This window comes from Chrysochloris asiatica, unplaced genomic scaffold, assembly GCF_000296735.1.
Source record: "Chrysochloris asiatica unplaced genomic scaffold, ChrAsi1.0 scaffold00017, whole genome shotgun sequence".
Classification (NCBI taxonomy): Eukaryota; Metazoa; Chordata; class Mammalia; order Afrosoricida; family Chrysochloridae; genus Chrysochloris; species Chrysochloris asiatica.
In genome coordinates this window covers 17,709,985-17,728,923 of record NW_006408535.1, presented here as the reverse complement: position 1 = coordinate 17,728,923, position 18,939 = coordinate 17,709,985, and the positions used below count along the sequence as shown (strand labels likewise).

The 18,939-nt window shown below is 39.6% G+C and overlaps 1 protein-coding gene across 1 annotated transcript in view; it reads left to right on the top strand.

Moving 5' to 3' along the window:
• Nucleotides 1-17,447, top strand: part of AP4S1 (adaptor-related protein complex 4, sigma 1 subunit) — a 26,564-nt gene extending 9,117 nt beyond the window's left edge. The window contains exons 4-5 of the mRNA XM_006835366.1: nucleotides 7,166-7,177; nucleotides 17,319-17,447. Coding sequence (XP_006835429.1) covers nucleotides 7,166-7,177; nucleotides 17,319-17,447 — 141 coding nt within the window. The remainder of the gene's footprint in view (nucleotides 1-7,165; nucleotides 7,178-17,318) is intronic.
• The last annotated feature ends 1,492 nt before the right edge of the window (nucleotides 17,448-18,939 follow it).

Below are 18,939 nucleotides of genomic sequence, written 5' to 3'. Positions count from 1 at the left end.
TGAAGACTCCTTCCCTCTCTGATGGTATTTAGAGTTACTACCTCCATGAGTATAGTCAGGTTCATCAAATTGTAGCAATTTACCCTTGTTTTATCAAAAAATGCTTTTCCTTTTTTGTAATCTTTCTCTATTCGAGTTCTGATTATCAAGTCATGCAGACTAGGTCAAATGGGTACTGTCTGCAAGTTTGGGTATTCTTGTGCATCTCCCCTCACTTCATATCAGCTGGGCTTCATGCTCATCTCTAGCCCTCTGTGGCTATGTCCTTGTCTATGGGCTCAAGTGTCCTCATGTCTCACCACACGTTGGACCAACCAGCCCTCCTTCTTCTCTCTTTCATCTCCAGGTCAACGGCAGTCAATGGATTATGGTTGAATTCAGTCCATTTCTTCTTTACTGCCTTTCCCCCTCTTCCACTCACCAGTAGACCATTGTGGTTGCCAGCAAGCTTACATGCCTGTTCATGTTCCTCTGAGTTTCCGTCTTAGAAGGGAGTTTGTCCTGAAAGAACTTGATTGATGGCCTTGATGGCTTCCTGGTGAAAGCTTGCTTATTCTTGTAGCCAGTCATGCTGACATTTTTGTTTTGGGTTTTTCCTGATAATCTTTCTTTGAAGATGTCTGTCACTGTAGCTGTTCCAGGCTGGTCTGCTTGCCCTTGTTAGTAGGAATGTCCCACCTCATAAGCTTCTGGTTGGGACTCAGGATTCCACCTAAGGTCCTATACTCTGCAAATGCTTTGCAAGAGGCCTGTTTCACTGGGCAAGATTTAGAGCCCCTTTTAGGTATTCCAATCCATTATAGGCTGAAGATGGGCTTACAAGTTTTCTGTAATCATGTTTTCCAACATTCCTTTTTTCCAATATTCCTTTTATTCCTTTTATCCTTTTTAAGTGTCTTGTTTTACAATAGTAAGCAAAGGAAACCAATATTCATAAGACAGTCAAGCATTTTAGTATTATTTCCCCTCTTCAAACTATGCTTAGATCCCTGTATCACAGAGCCCTGTTGTTCCAAGTTTGAGCATGCATCACTATTCACCTCTGTCCCACTTAGCCCATGCAAATCTGTCCCAGTGTTCCCCTATCTATCTTGTTCTTCTGTCTCCTCCCCCTTCTTGTATTGCCCTCCCCAACACCCGAACTGTTGTGGTTACCTTATATATCTTTAACTCTTCCCTCCATGTAAGACAGTCTATTTTATCCTACAATCTAGCTGACATTCCCACCACCTGGAGCTCTGTTCCTTTGTGTTTACCTTCTTTCACATTGTAATTGCTTTGATCATAGACTGACCTCCCAGATCCTCTGTTCTTATAATTTTATACTGTTCTTGACTCTTCCATTTGTCGATTGAGTTCAAGGTGATGCTGCCACATATGTCATTATCTAGTTGTTGTCTGTCTTGTTGGTTTTCATTCCACAGAACTTCTTTTAGGATGTTTTCATAGTAGGTTTGGCTTTGGCAAAATCTCTTTGCTTCTGTTTATCCTGGAATGGTTTGATTACACCATTGTATTTGATTGACAGCTTTGCTGGGTAGAGGATTCTTGGGTGGAAGTTTTTTTTCTTTCAGGGCTTTATATATGTCTCCCCATTGCCTTCTTGCCTACATGGTTTCTGTTGAGAGAGCCGAGCTTAATCTGATTTGCTTGCCTTTGTATATTACACTTCTCTTTACCCTAGCTGCTTTCAGGATTCTGTCCTTATCTTTGATTTTGGAGAGCTTGATTATTATATGTCTTGGTGATTGTCTTTTAGGGTCTATCCTTCCTGGGGTTCATTGAGCTTCTTGAATGCTTATCTTTTCACTTTTCAGGATGTTAGGAAAATTTTCTTCCAGAATCTCTTCAGTTATCTCCTCTGTGAACTTGTGTGATCCTTCCTGTTCTGGAATGCCAATAATTCTTACTTTATTCCTCTTCATGTTGTCCAACATGAATCTTAGGACTTCTTCAGATTTTTTTTATCCTTTTTTTTGTGTTTGCTCTTTTATCTTAGTAGTGTTGAGAGATTTATCTTCTAGCTCACTAGTTCTGGCTTTTGTTCTACTCCTTTGCCCTTTCAGTGTATTGTCTATTTCTGATATTCTATTATTAATCATTTTGGACCTCTTTCTGTAGGTTTTTAATTGTTTCCAATACTGTATCTATTTTATTTGATTGTTCCTGTAGTGCTGTCCTGACTTATTTTTTTCTCAACTCCATTGCATAGTGTTTTGATACATTTTATAATCATTTTTCTGAATTCCTTCTCAAGCATTTCCAAAGCCTGCCCTCCTTCCAGTATAGAGTGTAGGTCTACTTCCTGCTCATTTGCCTCAGTACTTTATCTCGTTTCTGGACATGTGCAGATATGGTCATCTGTTTCTGTGTTTTGGGTATATTCAGGAGTTATCTGTGGCCTTAATAGTTAGATGGGTGTGTATTTTGGTATTTCTTATGCTTTCTGATTTCCTCCAGGTAGATGTGATCAGGAAATGGGCTTTCCTTTTCACTTTTCTTATTGAGAAATTTCAATGCCACTGTTGGTCATTGTGATGTAACTCAGGGTTTTATTTTCGGGATATTTTCTTGTTAGTCTGCCTGTCCCTCTCCACAACCCTAGTTCAGGCCTTTTTCCTAGTGATAGACACTTCAGGGCCAGGTGTGGCCATTTTGCACTGTCACTTTTAATTTTGAGGAGATCTGTGCGCATGCATAGTAGAATCCTCTGGGGGTGGCATGGGGGTGGGGTGTCTACTCTCTCAGCCCCTCCTCCCCAGTCACCAGAATGGAGGTGCACAAACAGCGAGAATACAATGAACAGATAGAAAAATAAAAAATAAAAAAAGAATGTCCTGTCCAAATCTTTATCTCTGCTGTTCTGTCAGGTGTCCATGCCTACTCTGATCCAAGATGGTGGCTCTGGGAGCAGCTGAGCATCTCTAATTAGAAAGCACTGAATTCCTTGCTTCTGTTACAAATTTCCATAGTTGTAAGCCTTCCAACCTTCTAAATATTCCTTTATATGTGGTTCAGAATTCTGGCACCATCCCCTGAGCCTGCTTGTTCTGGTATTTTGTGTTGTTGCTGACAGAGCTCTTCACTGCACTTCTACCCGATCCACCATCTTGTTTGTTCTTCTCAGTACTATACTTTCTTGATTATTTTTTGTTGTTGTTGTGAAGTGCCATCAAGTCTTGATTACTTAGTAACTTTGAAATCCAAGTGAAGGTATTTTTCTTTAGCACCATAGTTCTTCTAAGCTTTGGTTGTACATTCCTGACAAGTAACAGTGGCACAAATTGACTTCCCCAAATTGTTTTCTTTATTTATTTTGGTTTTAAATAGAAGAATTAGGAAGGAACCGTTTCTAAGCTTCTTCTTCCTGAAACAGTGAGTGGATTCAGCTCCATAGCTAGTAATACTAAATGCAATAAAGTCTGCTAAATGAAAAATTCTTATTAAGAAATCATTTTATATCTTCAGCCCTACTTCTGATGGCATAAATGAAGTTTGCCAGACTCTTTCATCTTGTGCCTGTCTTCATTGTCTTAGTGCAGCAGTTTCACAGTGTGGCTCCCAGACCTGGAAACTCGTTGGAAATGCAAATTCTAGGTCCAACCCCCAGACTGCTGAATCTGAAACTTTGTTTAGAGGTCTATCAATCTGTATTTTAATAAATCATCTAGGTGATTCTGCTGCTTGTGTAAGTTTGAGAACTGCCTTAGTACATGAGGTTTCCTGTCAGGTATTTCCTAAGTCAGGGATTGGAGCTAGGAAGCTGCTTAGTGACCTGAAGCATAGCAGTGCATATAGTTATTGAAGGACTGGTTACCTCCAAAGCTGGAAGAAGGCAAAAAGGGTGAACCATTCCAGAGATTGCCTTGAGGGATTGGGAGTATTGAAACTTACTTTAAATTTCATCTTTATATTGAATGCCCTGAGACAGCCCATCACTGTCTTAACAGAATTTTCTGTAGCAATAGAAATGTTCTGTATCTGCTGTCCAATATGGTAGTCACTAGTGAGACTTTCTGCTTTCTGAAAGAATCACAGCCTCGGAATATAGTTTCCCAAAATAACAATGTTTTAAAATTGGAAGAATAAAAAGCAGGTACCAGCACTATCATTGCTAAGTTTTGTGTGTGTGTTTGTTTTTTTAAAAATTATTATTATTGTATTCAGTAACAGAATAAATAGCAGTTTGCTGAATCATGGCTGTAATTCCAGAGAGAGAGTCAGTGACCACATAAACCACAGAAGTAAAGCTTAAATTTTCATTTAAACCAGGTGATTATGCAGAAGTAAGGGATGACCCAGTTTAGGATGGAAGTGGCAGAAAGAAGGAGAGAGAAAGGAGTACAGTTGATGTTGCGTGCCCGTGTGTAAATTCCTTCTCATGTCTGTCACAGGACACAGTAGACCTGCTCCATAGGGTTTCCTAGGCTGAAATCTTTATGATAGCAGATCACCATGTCTTTTCTCCCTCAGAGTTGCAACTAATGACTCTACCACCAGGGGTCCTGGATTTACAGTAGGGTGGTAAAAAAGCAATGGTTGACTCATCATGGCATCAGACGTTTTAGTTGGAAGCCCTGCTTGTGCAAAGGAGTACTATGGGAATGAACGTAGGATCTGTCCCACTCCCAGAGAATAACTTGTCATCTAAGAATTATTTTTAGGTTTGTGAATTGTAACCATTTTTTCTGAGGTTATTTTTCAGCTTAGAGAGTTTCTGAATCTTAAATTTGGAGTTTAGTTTCATGCTGTCTGGGCTGAGAGAAGAAGCTCAGCATCATTTTTTGAAAACAAAATACTAACCCAGTTAGCGTCAGAGAAGACAGTGAGGGCTAGGAGGGATGGTGCTAGTAAGGAAATGGTATCAGGGTTTTTGGAGCTTTTACAAACTTCTTTATGATTTGTTGTGGTTCGTGGCTGTTGAGTCGGTTTTGACTCATAGCCACCCTATGCACACCAGAACACTGTCCAGTCCTGTGCCATCCTCACAATTGTTGTTATGTTTCAGTCCATTGCTGTTGCTACTTTTTCAACCCATCTCATTGAGGGTCTTCCTCTAGTTTCTTTTTTTTTCCCTCTATTTTCTTGATCCTCCACTTTACCAAGCATGATGTCCGAGATTCTCCATGGAGTGGTACTTAACTGCAGCATGTCCAAAGTATGAGAGACAAAGCTTGGTCAGTCTCACTTCTAAGGAACATTCTGGCTGTATTTCTTCTAAGACAGATTTGTTTGTTCTTCTGGCAGTCCATAGTACTTTCAATATTCTTCTTCAACACCATTATTTCCAAATGCTTCAATTTTTCCACAGTCTTCCTTATGTATTGTCCAACGTTCACATGCATATGAGTTGACTGAAAATACCATGGCTTGGGTCAGGCACACATTAGTCCTCAAAGTGATATCTTTGCTCTTGAACACGTTAAAGAGGTCTTTTACAACAGATTGCTTAATGCAATATATTGTCTGATTTCTTACTGCTACTTCCATGACTGTTGATTGTTGATTCAAGCAAAATGAAGTCTTTGACAACTTCAGTCTTTTCTCCATTTATCATGATATTATTTAGTGGTCCACTTGTGAGGATTTTTATTTTCTTTACATTGAAGTGCAATCCATACAGAAGGCTGTAATCTTCATCAGTAAGTATTTGGTGACCTCTTTGTTTTCAGCAAGTTAGGTTGTGTCACCTGCATATAACAGGTTGTTAATGAGTCTTCCTGCAATATGAATTTATTCTGTATTCTTTTTTTTTCCCTCTCTGGAATTTTCATTACACATATATACATGTTTATTGAAAAAAAAAGTAAAATACATGTGTATTAAGGATCACTGTCGGTCCTATGATTAGGCTGCTAACTGCAAGGTTGGTGGTTCAAATCCACCAAATGCTCTGTGGGAGAAAGATGAGGCTTTCTGCTCCTGTATAGATTTAATCTCAGAACCCCTACATGATGTCACTATGAGTCAAATCAACTTGAGGATAGTTGATTTATAATCAAAAAGATAAGGAAGAAAATCTCCTGAAAGCTTATCACTATTAGGCATATTGCTTTGGTTTTTTTTTTTTTTCTTTAAGGCATATTACCTTTTAGACTTTATAAAATATGTCTCTATCTCTGCATATCTGTATAAATCACTCTGTATATATACATATATATTGCATAATATTTATATGCCATATTATGGTATTTTAATAACGTGGCAGCTTCAAAAAGTTCATGGAAAGAAGAAATTCAAAGATAATGGAATTTTTCTATGAACTTTTTGAAGCCCCCTTTTATATATTTACATCATCGTTTATGGATATGCTTTATTTAAGTAGTCCCTCTTGACAGACACTTAGGTTGTTATCCATCATTTCCTATTTTAAACAACACTATCCTGAACATGGACTCGTGGTGGCACTGTAGAATCAGCACTGGACTGCAAACCACAAGGTCAGCAGTTCAAACCCACCAGCTGTTCCTCAGAAACCCTATGCAGAGTCATTATGAGTTGAAACAGTCTTAACGACATGTAGCAACAACAGAAACATCCAGAACATATTAATGTGCCACATATCATTGTGCTGTTGTCTAATTATTTCCTTAGGATAAATTTTTATAAGTAAAATGAATGGAGCTCTGGTAGCATAGTGGTTACGAATCGGGCTGCGAACCTTAAGGTCAGCAGTTCAAAACTACCAGCTGCTCCACGGGAGAAAGATGAGGCTTTCTGCTCCCGTCAAGATTTACAGCCTTGGAAGCCCTGTACAGGGTGGCTATGGGTTGGAATCGACTCAATGGCACTTAACAACAACAACAAAATGAATGGATCCAAAGGCTATGCACACTTTTGAAGTTTTTAGTGTTGTTTGCCACGGAATCAATTCTGAATCAGCAACCACATGGGACAGAGTAGAATTAGTTAAGGTTAATTTAGCTGATTCCCTCTAGTTTCTAAAGATAAATTATGTAGCTTATCAAATTCCTCCTCTAAACTACAGTGTTATATAACCCCATCGTGCCTCAGAATCAGGGTCTTCCAGCTCACAATCTTCTAACTACAAAGCAGCCTCTACTACCTGCTTCCCAGTTTAGAGGCCTGAGCAGTCCTTAAATATGCTAAATACTGTGTTCCAGTGTCTTGTTCTAACTTTCTGCACTCTTTTCCTCTTTTTCAGAGTGAATTAGATGTATCCTTTTTAATATGGTGCGCCAAGTTTTTCATGACACTGTGCAAAGCACACTCTAGTCCTGATTAGGTAAGTGCCACGTGGCAAGAAAACGATTTAGCAGGATCCAGAATGTCAATAATTAGCAACTGTAAACAAGACAGCCAGGTACAGGTGCTGTGTGTATATGTATACACACACACACACACACACACACACACACACACACACCTTTTTTAAAAAAAAAAAAAAAAAAAAGCAATTCTTATTAAGATTTTTGTTTTCCTTCCCCAGACAGGACTAGGGTGATAGGTAATAACTTACATATTAACTTCTTTTAATCATATAGAAAAGGTTCTTCTTTTAGGCTCTTTTCAGAATTTAAATAACACAGCCAGAAAGTGTGTTTCATTTATAGAGACTGAATTTTTATGGTGCAAGCATAAATCTTGAGAAATCCCCTTATGATCAGAATGAGGGCTGCAGGGATGATAAACTGGAGAGTTGAAGAGTTCTTTTTCTACCAGATAAAGCTCTGCTTTTCTTCTCCTTCTCCCTATTAAATCAGAGTATCCAAGGAGCCTGACAACAAGCATTTATCTGCTTACAGTGCTACAGGCTGGTGGATATTGGCAGGAACCCACCAATCTTTTTGAGCTCTGAAGGCAAGTTAATGTTTTTAAAGTTAATTTTTACGTCAAACTCTGTATACTGCTTGAAAGCAATAATAAAAGAGCCCTTTAGGAACACATAAGGCTTGAACCTGGCATGGTACTGTAGGATCAGCACTGCACTGTAGGCAGTTCAGACCCACCAGCTGCTCCTTGGAAAACTTACACAGGGTTGTTCTGAGTCGGAACATGACTCGACAGCACTGAACTAGTTACCACTTAGGTAATACCAACTCATGGCAACCCAAAGTGTGCAGAGTAGAACTGTGCTCCATGTGTTTTCATCAACTATAACAAGACAGCTTTTCTGAGCCACCGCTGGGTAGTTTTGAACCAACAATCTTTCAGGTCATAAACTGAGTGTTTAACCGATTGTGCCACTCAAAGAATGTAAATTACACACCTATATCCAATGCTAGTCTATTGGCAGCCACTTAATTTTTACCTATAAATACTGATAAGAAACATCAGTGTCAATGAAATTCATTTGCAGGTTTTATTTGGAAACCTTTTTTAAATTAGTTGGGGAACTGAGTGCCCTCTAGTGGTGGTGACCTAAATCTATGATCCCCTTGGCCTTCAAAAGGACCAGGTTCTATGTTAGGATGTATTTTTATTCACCATGTTAACATTCCATTTTATCTAAGTTCTTTAAAGTAGTTCAAAATAAATCTCTTCCTACTTCTACAGAGAATACAAAGTTAAGCCTTTTGATTTAAAAAGTCATTATAATAATGCCAGCAGTTAAGGAACACTGTTTTACTGTAGATCTTGCCACTAACTAGCTGTGTGTATTGGACAAAGCATAAAATTCTTCAAGTCAAAATGAGAGATTTAAACTAGAACTTTAAGATTCCATTGAGCCTTAATATTTGATGATGACATGATTCTAAGTAACTGAGATGAGTTACTTTACACCTAAAATCAAGAAGAGAAAGTCTTGCCAGTCTAGAGAGTCAGCGAATGAAAATGAATCATGTATAACAGGGTATGTTTTATGGTTGGACTATCTGTGTTAATGTGCCTTATGTAGTGACTAGAAATTTGTTAGAAGTAGAGATCCTGTTTGAATTTAATTTCTACACCAAGACACACAATTAATATATTTTGCCCTCATTTCACCTGGCTTCTTTTTCATCTTTCCTTCTTGTCTGACTAGGTTATATAGTTACTGTCCTTGTGAGCTAGTCATTGGGCTGCTAACAGCAAGATATCCAACCTTGTAAACCTTATATAGGGTCATTGTGAGCTGGGATCAACTCAATTGCAGTGTGTATCCAATAGAGTAGGAATTTTGCATCATTTGGAGAAAGAGCAAAATCTTTTAACACCTTAAAGCATGTCTTTGTACATCATTTTGATTGCACCTAAAGTGGTCTTGGAGACTTGGTGTGGCACTGTAGGTTAATGCGCCAGACTGCAAAGCCATTTGCACTGCAAGGTCGGCAGTTCAAGCTCATCAGCAGCTCCTCGGCAACCCTATACAAGGTCGCTATGGGTCGGAATCAACTCTACAGCACTTAGCACAACAACAAAATGGTCTTTAAAATGGTGCAGGTGGCAGGGCAGCACGTGGATCAGCTTTCTTCAATCTACATTATAAGAGGATACCATATAAAGCTATCTGAAAAAATTAAATTAAAAGCCTATGACTGTTACATTTCATGTATTATTATTTTAAATAATGAATCTGAAGTCCAGGGAGGCCCTCTGGAAGCTAGTTCTATAATAATAACACAAAGAATCTGTTAGAATTTCCTGCTCCCTCTGCATAGGGTCTTGGATGTTCCGCATCACCATTCTTGTAGCACGTACTCAGGAACCTGAGGAGACACCATTATTCAGGTCTGCTTCCTTAAATCTTGAAAAAGTTGAAAACTAGCAACTGCCATCAAGAAAATTGCAACCTAGTGAACAAATTAAGAGTGCCAACATCCAGACCACATAATCTTTGTGTTTGGTCAGTTTACTTGTCACATAAGGTAAGATTTGAGGCTTGGTTTTGGTGCAGCAACAGGGCGGATGGAAGTAAAAACCTCATGAACACTTCCAAGAAACCTTTACTTAATAGTGTTTTTCTCCAGAAACTTTTCTGCCTTGAAGGCTATTAAGGATGGAGCTGTTTTCCAGGGTCTGCAGGGCTAGACTTTGAGTAACGAAGGGTACCATTTGCATTTCTACCTGATGTGGGTTTGTTCTACTTCTAGTCAGAGTGACATCACAAAGCAAGAGAGATGGGATTTGAAAAGGAAATGACCTAAACACCAGAAATCATGACTGAAATTTAGGCTTACTGAAAATTCTTCCACTAAGTGGGAAGTTTCTGGGGCAGTGGGCAAGAGGCAGGTGGGGCCAAGAGGTGAAGCAGGCCAATGACCTACACTGTTCACAAGCTGCTGTGAATAAGCTCCTGCACAGTCTTCACATTACACACACACACACACCCCACCCCACCCCCCCACTGGACTGGAGTAACAGTCGCCGTAGTGCTCCTGCAGACCTGGCACTACAGAGAAGTCAGCCCTATGGTGTGCCTGTGGTGTGGTCAACTTGTTAAGCTTCAAGTTCCATACCTTTTTTTTTGGACTTCAATTGATAAGCTTCCCAAAATGTGCTCATCTGTGGAGCCGCCAGGAAGTTTGCTAATTCTCCAGGCAATTCCTAATTCAGAAGCGATGTCTCCACTTCCTTCTGCTAAACAGAGAATGGTATTGTGTTCAACTGTTTCTCCTCAACACACATCTAGTATATGTGTTGTTGTATTTGTTGTTCAGTGCCATGGAGTTGTTTCCAACTCACAGTGACACTATATAGGGTTTCTGAGGCAGTAAATCTTACTGGGAGCAGAAAGCCTCATCTTTCTCCTGCAGAGTAACTGGTGAGCTTGAACCACCAACCCTGTGGCTTACAGTCCATTGCTTATCCTATGGAGCCACTCTGCTCCTAATATCTGTGTAGAGATACAGAAAACCTTAATCATCTGTTTAATGGTCAGTGCCTTTAAAGAGGCTCAAAAGACTAGGATCATTTTGGCTAGCACAGAAAGTAGCAGTATTGCCTTTAGTTCTGGGCAACAATGGCCCCTTTCCTGAGCCCTGTGCTATCCAGGGCCCCACTCTGACTCTCCCCATAGGGCAAGGAAGCCCACCTGGAGCAGAAGAGCCCCCTATTCACTTCTCAGTCACCCTTTTGGGCTCCAGAGTTTCCTGCCCAGATAGCCCAGAGCCAGATAATGGGACCCATGTAGGCCTCTACCTCTGTCCCCCAGACTAGGGGTAAGGAATGATAGGGATAGTGGTTAGGTGCTCTACAAAAAATGGAGGATAGGGCTGGGTCCTTATTTATAGTCTGTGCTCCATCCCCCATACATACAGGGTGAGCCAAATCACACTGGATTTTGTTAGATTTAAAATATTCATGTTTTCATTTTTGTAAACTTGAGAGCAATTAATTCTAAAACCCTAACACTTATTGTGGGTGATATGGCCTATGTTTTGCAGGTAAGGGTAGTAGTGGGGTGAGTGGGAAGGGCCTCAATGCTGTGTGCCCTCTGTGTGACGCAGTTTGTATCATCACCGTGCTCCCTGGAAGAATGATAGCATTCAGTCAGAAGTAGTCAGCAGCACCCAGATTGGCAACCATTCATGATACAGGGCCCATTGTGGGCTCTCTACCATCATTCCTTCACTAACCTTACCCAGATGTCACATACCTTTAAAGGGCCCAGAACCAGAATAAAGCTGCTGTAAACCCTCTGCTATCGAGTCAATTCCAGTCCTCTAAGACAGAGTAAAATTACTCAGGATTTCTGAAACTGTGTTTATGTGAGCAGACACACTTGTCTGTCTCCCTTAGAGTGGCTGGTAGGTTTAAACTGCCAACCTTGAGGTTAGCAGCCCAATGCTTAACCCTATCTGCCACCAGGGCTCCATTAAGTAGAACATTTCAACCTGACTTAATGACCAATTGAAAAAACACTTGTTCAAATTAGGAGCTACAGAATTACTGACAAGAACAAAGATATTCTCCAGGAAATTCATCCAACTTGCAAACAGCAGTGTCTAAATGAACTAAAATTTTCTGGATGTCCTCTCAGAAAAGTTACAATAATAACTAATGAAGTCATTACAAAAGATTATACAAAACGATATATTTTTCAGTATGATGGAACATAGGACTATTTGAGGAATGTCTCGGTAGTATCAGAGCCACCTCCCCTCTTCCTGAAGGCTATTATTTAGTCATAGGATTAAGGTACTTTGGGGCTGAAAGTAACTTGCACAGTCATCCAGTTAAAACCTCGATGTCCCAATCCATAAAGCTACTTTGGAGCAAATACCTGTGGGTATCTGGGGCCCTTGATTCTGGTTCGAAGGTTAAATTGGATATAATTTTTTTAAAATCATAATCATCTGGATTAAGTTCCATCAAGTCAGTTTTGACTTATAGTAACCCTATAGATTGTGGCAATTTGGTCTCTAATACCACTCACAGGTCATACAAAATTATCAACTTAAATTAGCCTGCTTTATTTGATCAAACAAAAACTCACTCCTAAAGTGATGGCTTCAACTATGGTTGCCTTGGCAGGCCTTGACCAAATGATTTCAAGGGCCTGGTGTGGCACTGTGGGTTAATGTGCTGGATTGCAAAATCAATTTGAACTGCGAAGTCGGTGGTTCAAGCACACCATCCGCTCCTCAGAAACCCTATACAGTATTGCTGTGGGTCAGAATTGACTCCACATTACTTAACAACAACATACAGCCCATGGGCTGTCCGTTCCCCACCCCTGGGATAGGGGAATGATGAAAAATCATGAAGGGAGTACATGTCTTGCTAACAGGACCGTTCTCCAAAAGTGGAATTCACCTTAAGAGATTTCTTAACATCGTAAAAAAAATTTTTTTTCGCCTTTGGAAACAAAGTGAAAGCTGGGCTGTGAAGGTGAGAGCTTACCTGTGAGCTTGAGGGAATGTGTGGCCACCCATTTTTGGGAAGGGTTCTAGCCAGTGTTGTTACAAGTCTCAGAATTATGAACATCCTCCAAGAGATGTTCCATTCCATTCCAACATCCATTCATGTACGAGAGAGATGATTGCTCCAAACAGTCCTATCTTCCCAGACTGACTTCCACTAGCACCGGCCATTTTCCTTTTCCTTTCAGTTTGGTTAATGTGTTCTGAGTCTGCAACTCCTCCAATCCAAACTCCCTCCATCTTACACCAACTCCTCTTGTTCTGTTCTTCGGGGTTCTGTTTAGTCAGTGATAACAAATTATGAGGAGAGACAGGAAAACAAATAGCAAGCTTATTTGAACTAGCATCGTGTAATTTTACATAAGCTTATATAAACTTTGGACGTCCAGTCCCTGGAGGATATCATCCTAAGTGAAGTGGAGGTTCAGCAAGAAAGAGGAAGACCCCCAATCAGATGGACTGGCATAGTGGCAGCAGCAGTGGACTCTAGCTTCACAATGATGGTGAGGATGGTGCAGGACTGGGCAGTGTTTCATTCTGTGCATACGATTGCTATGAGTCGGTATCAACTTGACAGCACCTAACAACATACAAAGTGGAAGCAAAATGACACCTAGGTCTCTGCTGCTTTTGGAATGTGAATGTGTCTTTAAGCAAACTTACCTTTTAAAAAAGATACCACACTCCTTTTCAGTGGCCTAATTAGTGAGAGAACATGAAACCCAGAAGTAGACAGAGGCTGTATTATAAGGACAATATATTCAGGACTGTGTAGAATCTTTATGATGATGGTCCTCTATATAGTAGTATTCAACCTTTTCAGTGGCTCTTGGCAGTTTATCTAATTTCATGGGAATTAAGACAGCAAGTTTTAAGAATTAAGAAGTAAGACATCAAGTTTTTCCCTACCTTACTTAGTGTACCACAGAACTCTGTTTAGTTATAATCTTAAAATAGATCAAAAGGCACTTGACCACAAAGTCAGTTTGAACTACGAGATAGGCAGTTCAAACTCACTAGCAGCATCTCAGAAACACTATCCAGGCTTGCTGTGAGTCGGAACCTACTACATGGCACTCATTTATCAGTTATGTTGTAGAAGCCCTGGTGTGGCACTGTAGGGTAAGTACTACACTGTTTGACTGCAAGGTTGGTGGTTTAAATCCATCAGCCACTCCTTAGAATCCCTATTTAGGGTCACTGTGAGTTGTAATGGACTTAATGGCATGTAACAAATTATGTTTTAAGAACCACCGGTGGCACAGGTTAAAGAATTCAGTAGTGAACTAAACTGTCAGTGGTTCAAAGCCATCACTGGTGCAAGATATGGTAGGCTATCAACTTACCACCTTAGAAACCCTATGGGACATTTCTTCTCTGTCCTATAGGGTACTGAGTTATACTCATCTCCATGCTTGTGGGTTTGGGTGGTTTTTCAGCTCCAACCCACATTACATAGAAATTCTGAAAGGCTTAATATTCAGGTTGGGAGCCAGTGCAGCTATTTTGTGGGGTTATTTCTAGTTCATATTAGTTCCAACCTGAAGGGGCCAGTGAAGGGTAACATATTGCCTTAAAGAGATTTTTAGGGCATTAAGTTCAGTGCAGCATGAGGATAGGACCTTCTTGAAACTGCGTTTTCAGTCATCTCACCACGTTAATAGATCCAGTCTGGGCATCCTCGCTTCTTATGATTCTCATTTCAGCGTTGAAGTGTATTTACCTATGTTTATTGCCATGGGGCTTGACCTATTGGGCATTTGGGGCCCCTGCCTACCTGGTACATGACCCAAATGCCATGCTCTTAGCTTTACAACATATGCAACTTCCTCATAATCCAAATGTCAATGAACAGTTAGATTTTTACTTTAAGAGACTCAAACACTTCCAGCGGGAAATCAGCTTTAGGTCTTTGCCTGTTGCGCTGGATTTGGTTTGTAGTTTTCCTATATAGTGCCAAAAAGTTGCATGATTGTTAAAAGATCTGAACCAGATATTCAGATAGGCAGGCAATTTATATGCCCACAGTTCAGAATGACCTCATTGAACGTAGTTTCCAGGATGTTGTGAGAGCCTGTCCTGCTGAAGGATCTTGTCTTGTAATATGGGATGACAGTGGCTGATGTTAGTCAGCAATAAAGTCTGACCTGAATTTCAAAACAACAGGCCAGTTGCTTCAGGGGAGATATAAATTACATATTATCTTGTATGCCAAAAAGATGGAGCAGTCCTCATAGCAGTTTGATCCTTGGATCAAGTCACATAGATTGAAATTAGATTTGCTGCTGTGGGGTAGGTGTTGGGCTGCTGACGGCAAGGTGAGCAATTCAAACACACCAGCCATTCCCAGGTACAAAGATGAGGCTGAATGGAAAACCCAGGTAGCTAGGAGTTACAATTGACTCTGTGGCAAAGAGTTTGATTTCGGTTTCGTACCTCAAAGAAAACTATCATGGGTATATTGAAAATTTCAAGGGAACTAAGGCTTTCATTCCCCTTCATAAATACGATAGGAAGTTCTGTACGTTCCCCAGCTGTCTTTCTGTGTACCTTGCTGTCATTCTTACTTTGTCTTGGCTTCTGGGTCTGGTGAGCAGGATTAGGTCAAGGTCTTAACATTTCCAGCCCTGGTTTGTCTGGGACAAAGCAATTGTCAGTATAATCAGAAGACCCAAAACCTACTGCCACTAAGTCAATTTCAACTTCTAAAAATCCTGTAAGACAAGAGTATAAATGCCACAGTTTCCAAGGCTGTAATCTTCTTGGATCCTGACTCCCCCCCGCCCCCTATCTTTCTCCTTCAGAGTGGCTGGTGGGTTTGAACCTCTGACCTTTTAGTTAGTGGCCATGCATGCACTTAACTTCCATGCCACTGTTGTTAAGTGCCATATACTCAATTTTGACTCATAGCAACCCTGCAGTGTTTCTGAGGCGTGATTGGTAAGCTTGAACTGCCGACCTTGCAGTTCAAACCGACCTTGTAAATCCAGCACATTAACCTGCAGCTCCTTTAATTGGATGGTATTAATAGGCATAGTACAGTTTTGTAGGTGGTTTTTTTTTTTCTGGGTCATTTAAGGACAGTTCCCATGAGCCCCTGAAAACAGTTTATTTTGCTAGAGATCTATTCACACAGAGTTTAATGAGAAATTAACAGCCTAAAAGAAAGTTAGAAGTCATTCAAGGGGTTGTCCTAATCTCTGTAGATAAACTTCATTAAGCAAATACAGTATGAACTTTGAGCATCAGAAATTACTGGAAATCAGGGGTAATCACTTTTTTTTAAAGAGTCACTAATTATGAACTCCCTAGTACTCGTAATCATTTCACTGGTTAAATGAAGTTCATTTGAAAGAATCCTTTTTTTTTTTTTAATAGACCATGGCCATGTTCTTTAGACAGAGATGGAAGCTTTAGGTATTAAAGTGTTGTTAGTTCCGATTCATAGCAACCCTGTACTAATCTTCATGGAAGCAGAAAGGCTCATCTTTGTCCCGTGGTATGTCTGGTGGGCTTAAACTGTGGACCTTGTGGTTGCAGCCGTGCTTATTATATGAAGCTACCACACTACCTTTTTAGTGTTGTTGTTAAGTGCCGTTGAGTTGATTCCAACCCATAGCGACCCTGTATGGGGTTTCCAAGGTACAGCTTGTGAGCTTGAACCGCCGACCTTGCAGTTCAAACAGCTCTGCAGTCTGACGCATTAACCTACAGCGCCACACCAGGACTTCATAAATATGCAACCATTGTCATTATTTCATTCCTGATTCCCTTCTCCTTTCACAAAACACAAAATAGGTACCCAAAGGAATTCTGGGAGGAAAATGTGACTTTAATTTAGTATTCTAAACAGTACTTTGTTATCCCAGACAGCCCCTATGTTAACGTTCCAATAACACAGTGACTCCATAAAACTCTTCATGTATAAGAGGTGCTGTACAGAAATTCAGAATATTTTTCTACTTGGGAATTTTGAGTCAGCATACCTTGGTTTCTTTTTTCATCTTTCTTCCTGGTTATTTTGTCTTCAGTCTGGCTGACAGAGAAAGTAGCAGAAGATCAAGGCTGTAAAGGAATTTATTTGAGTGGAGATTTGGAAGCTGAGGAAATGTATCTAACTTGGCAGTCTCAGGCCTTTCCTGAGAAGCCTGGGGGCAATAATGCATATTCAATGACTGTTGCTGCTAGTATTACTATTATTATTCTCTGAGGCCAAGTCTTATTATTGCCAAATGTCACGTGCTTTGTTCTCTAGCTTTAGTGGATTGGCTTTTTCTCTGGCTAAAAACATGTAGCTGTTCCATTTCTATGCCTACTCATCCAGTAAACATCACCGATGTGAAACTAGGTGTGTGCAAGCCGAGTGAAGGTAATAATTTCTAATGTGGGTATCAATCTTAAATTTAATACCAGAATTTGGTTCGTTTTTAGAATAACATACTAGAAAAATTCTAGGGTATGTCATAACTGAATGCTAAAACTCTAAAACTAATTTCCTTAATATGATTTTAGATAATGTTTAACTTGGATAAAGTACACATCATTTTGGATGAGATGGTGTTAAATGGCTGCATTGTAGAAACTAACCGAGCAAGAATTCTTGCCCCTCTACAAATTCTTGATAAGATGTCAGAAAGCTAAATAATGGAAGAGTCCACCAGATAACACCGAATGCACAGGAAATGCAAGTACCATGGTATATCTCTCAACATCTGTAGCCCAAAAGAATCTGAAGACCACACATTATAAAACAGAAAACAAAACTGTATTTTAAAATATGAAGAAAAATTTTATCTAAATTAAGAAACAAGTTTTATTTTCTAACATTTTACCTTATGTTTTTCGGACTTCAAATTTTATTGAGTACCAAATGAACCGTTTTTGGTCTCTGCTTCTTTTTTCAAGTTAAATAAAGAAACAGGAAGGGAGAGTAGGAAGAACATGTGGCAGCTCTCTGTAATTGACTTAATCACATATAATATTTTCAGTAACATTTTTTTCTGAATGTTGTCTTTCCTAAGGAAGTCTTAAAATATGTGGAAGCTTCAAAAAAATTAATGGAAAATGGAATTAAAGTATAATAGAAATTTCCTACCAACTTTTGCTTCTCGGTCACCAGAACTGCCTTAGACAGAAGCATGTATGTTAGGGGCGGGAGGGCAAGTGCAATGGAGGAAGTGGAGACTGACCGTGTCTTGGTACATGAAGACATTGTACCATTCCATGGAGTTTCCCAGAGTCCTTTCATTTACACTTGATTCTCCAAAAGAAACTTTCTAGGTACTGACATTGCATTCAGCATGGTGTTTACAGGATTTTTTTTTTCGTCTCAGTCTCTTTCTAATATGTGTGTGTGTGGTGGGGAGCATTTTATTTTGTACTTTCTATCATTTTGTAAATATCTATTTACATGTTTCAAAATCGGCATAACACATAATGAAAAGCAAAACTGAACTGTTTTGGACTCATTCAAGAAGACAGAGGGAAACAGAGGGAAGGCTTCTGACCTGTGGTTACAGTGAATGGTATAAACTGATGAGTCAGAACCGACTCGACAACACTTAACAACAAATTAAGCAGCCAAAGTTCTCGGGGAAACCCAGTCTAGATCTAAAATGCTTCTGAGATATATTAGTTGGAAAACACTGTCCTAGTTGGTAGGCACTTTATCGGTAGTGTATTCAGGTAACAGCTGAAACTGGTACACCAGAAGTAGCTAGGGAATGAACAAAATTAATTTTGGGGTCACACCAAAATAGTAGTTGAATTACATCTTGGCACAGATTTTAGTACCTTGAGAGTATAATACCAATTAAATGTGTATATGATAGGTACCACATAAAAATTTTCAAAAACTTAGTATATGTGGGGATCCCAGTAGTTCTATAATACAAACTGTAATGTGTCTGTAATCTGTTCTATAAACTGTCATATCACAAAAGATCTTGACATTTTAAACCATTTTCAACTTTATATGTCTGATCAATTTCCTTGCTATAGTAACTTGCTAGACCAGGGGTCAGCAAACGTTTCCTGTAACAAACAGAAAGTAATTGTTTTATTAGACTTTGCAAGCCATATAGTTTTTGTTACATTACTCAATTTTGCCCTTGTAATACAAAAGCAGTCATAG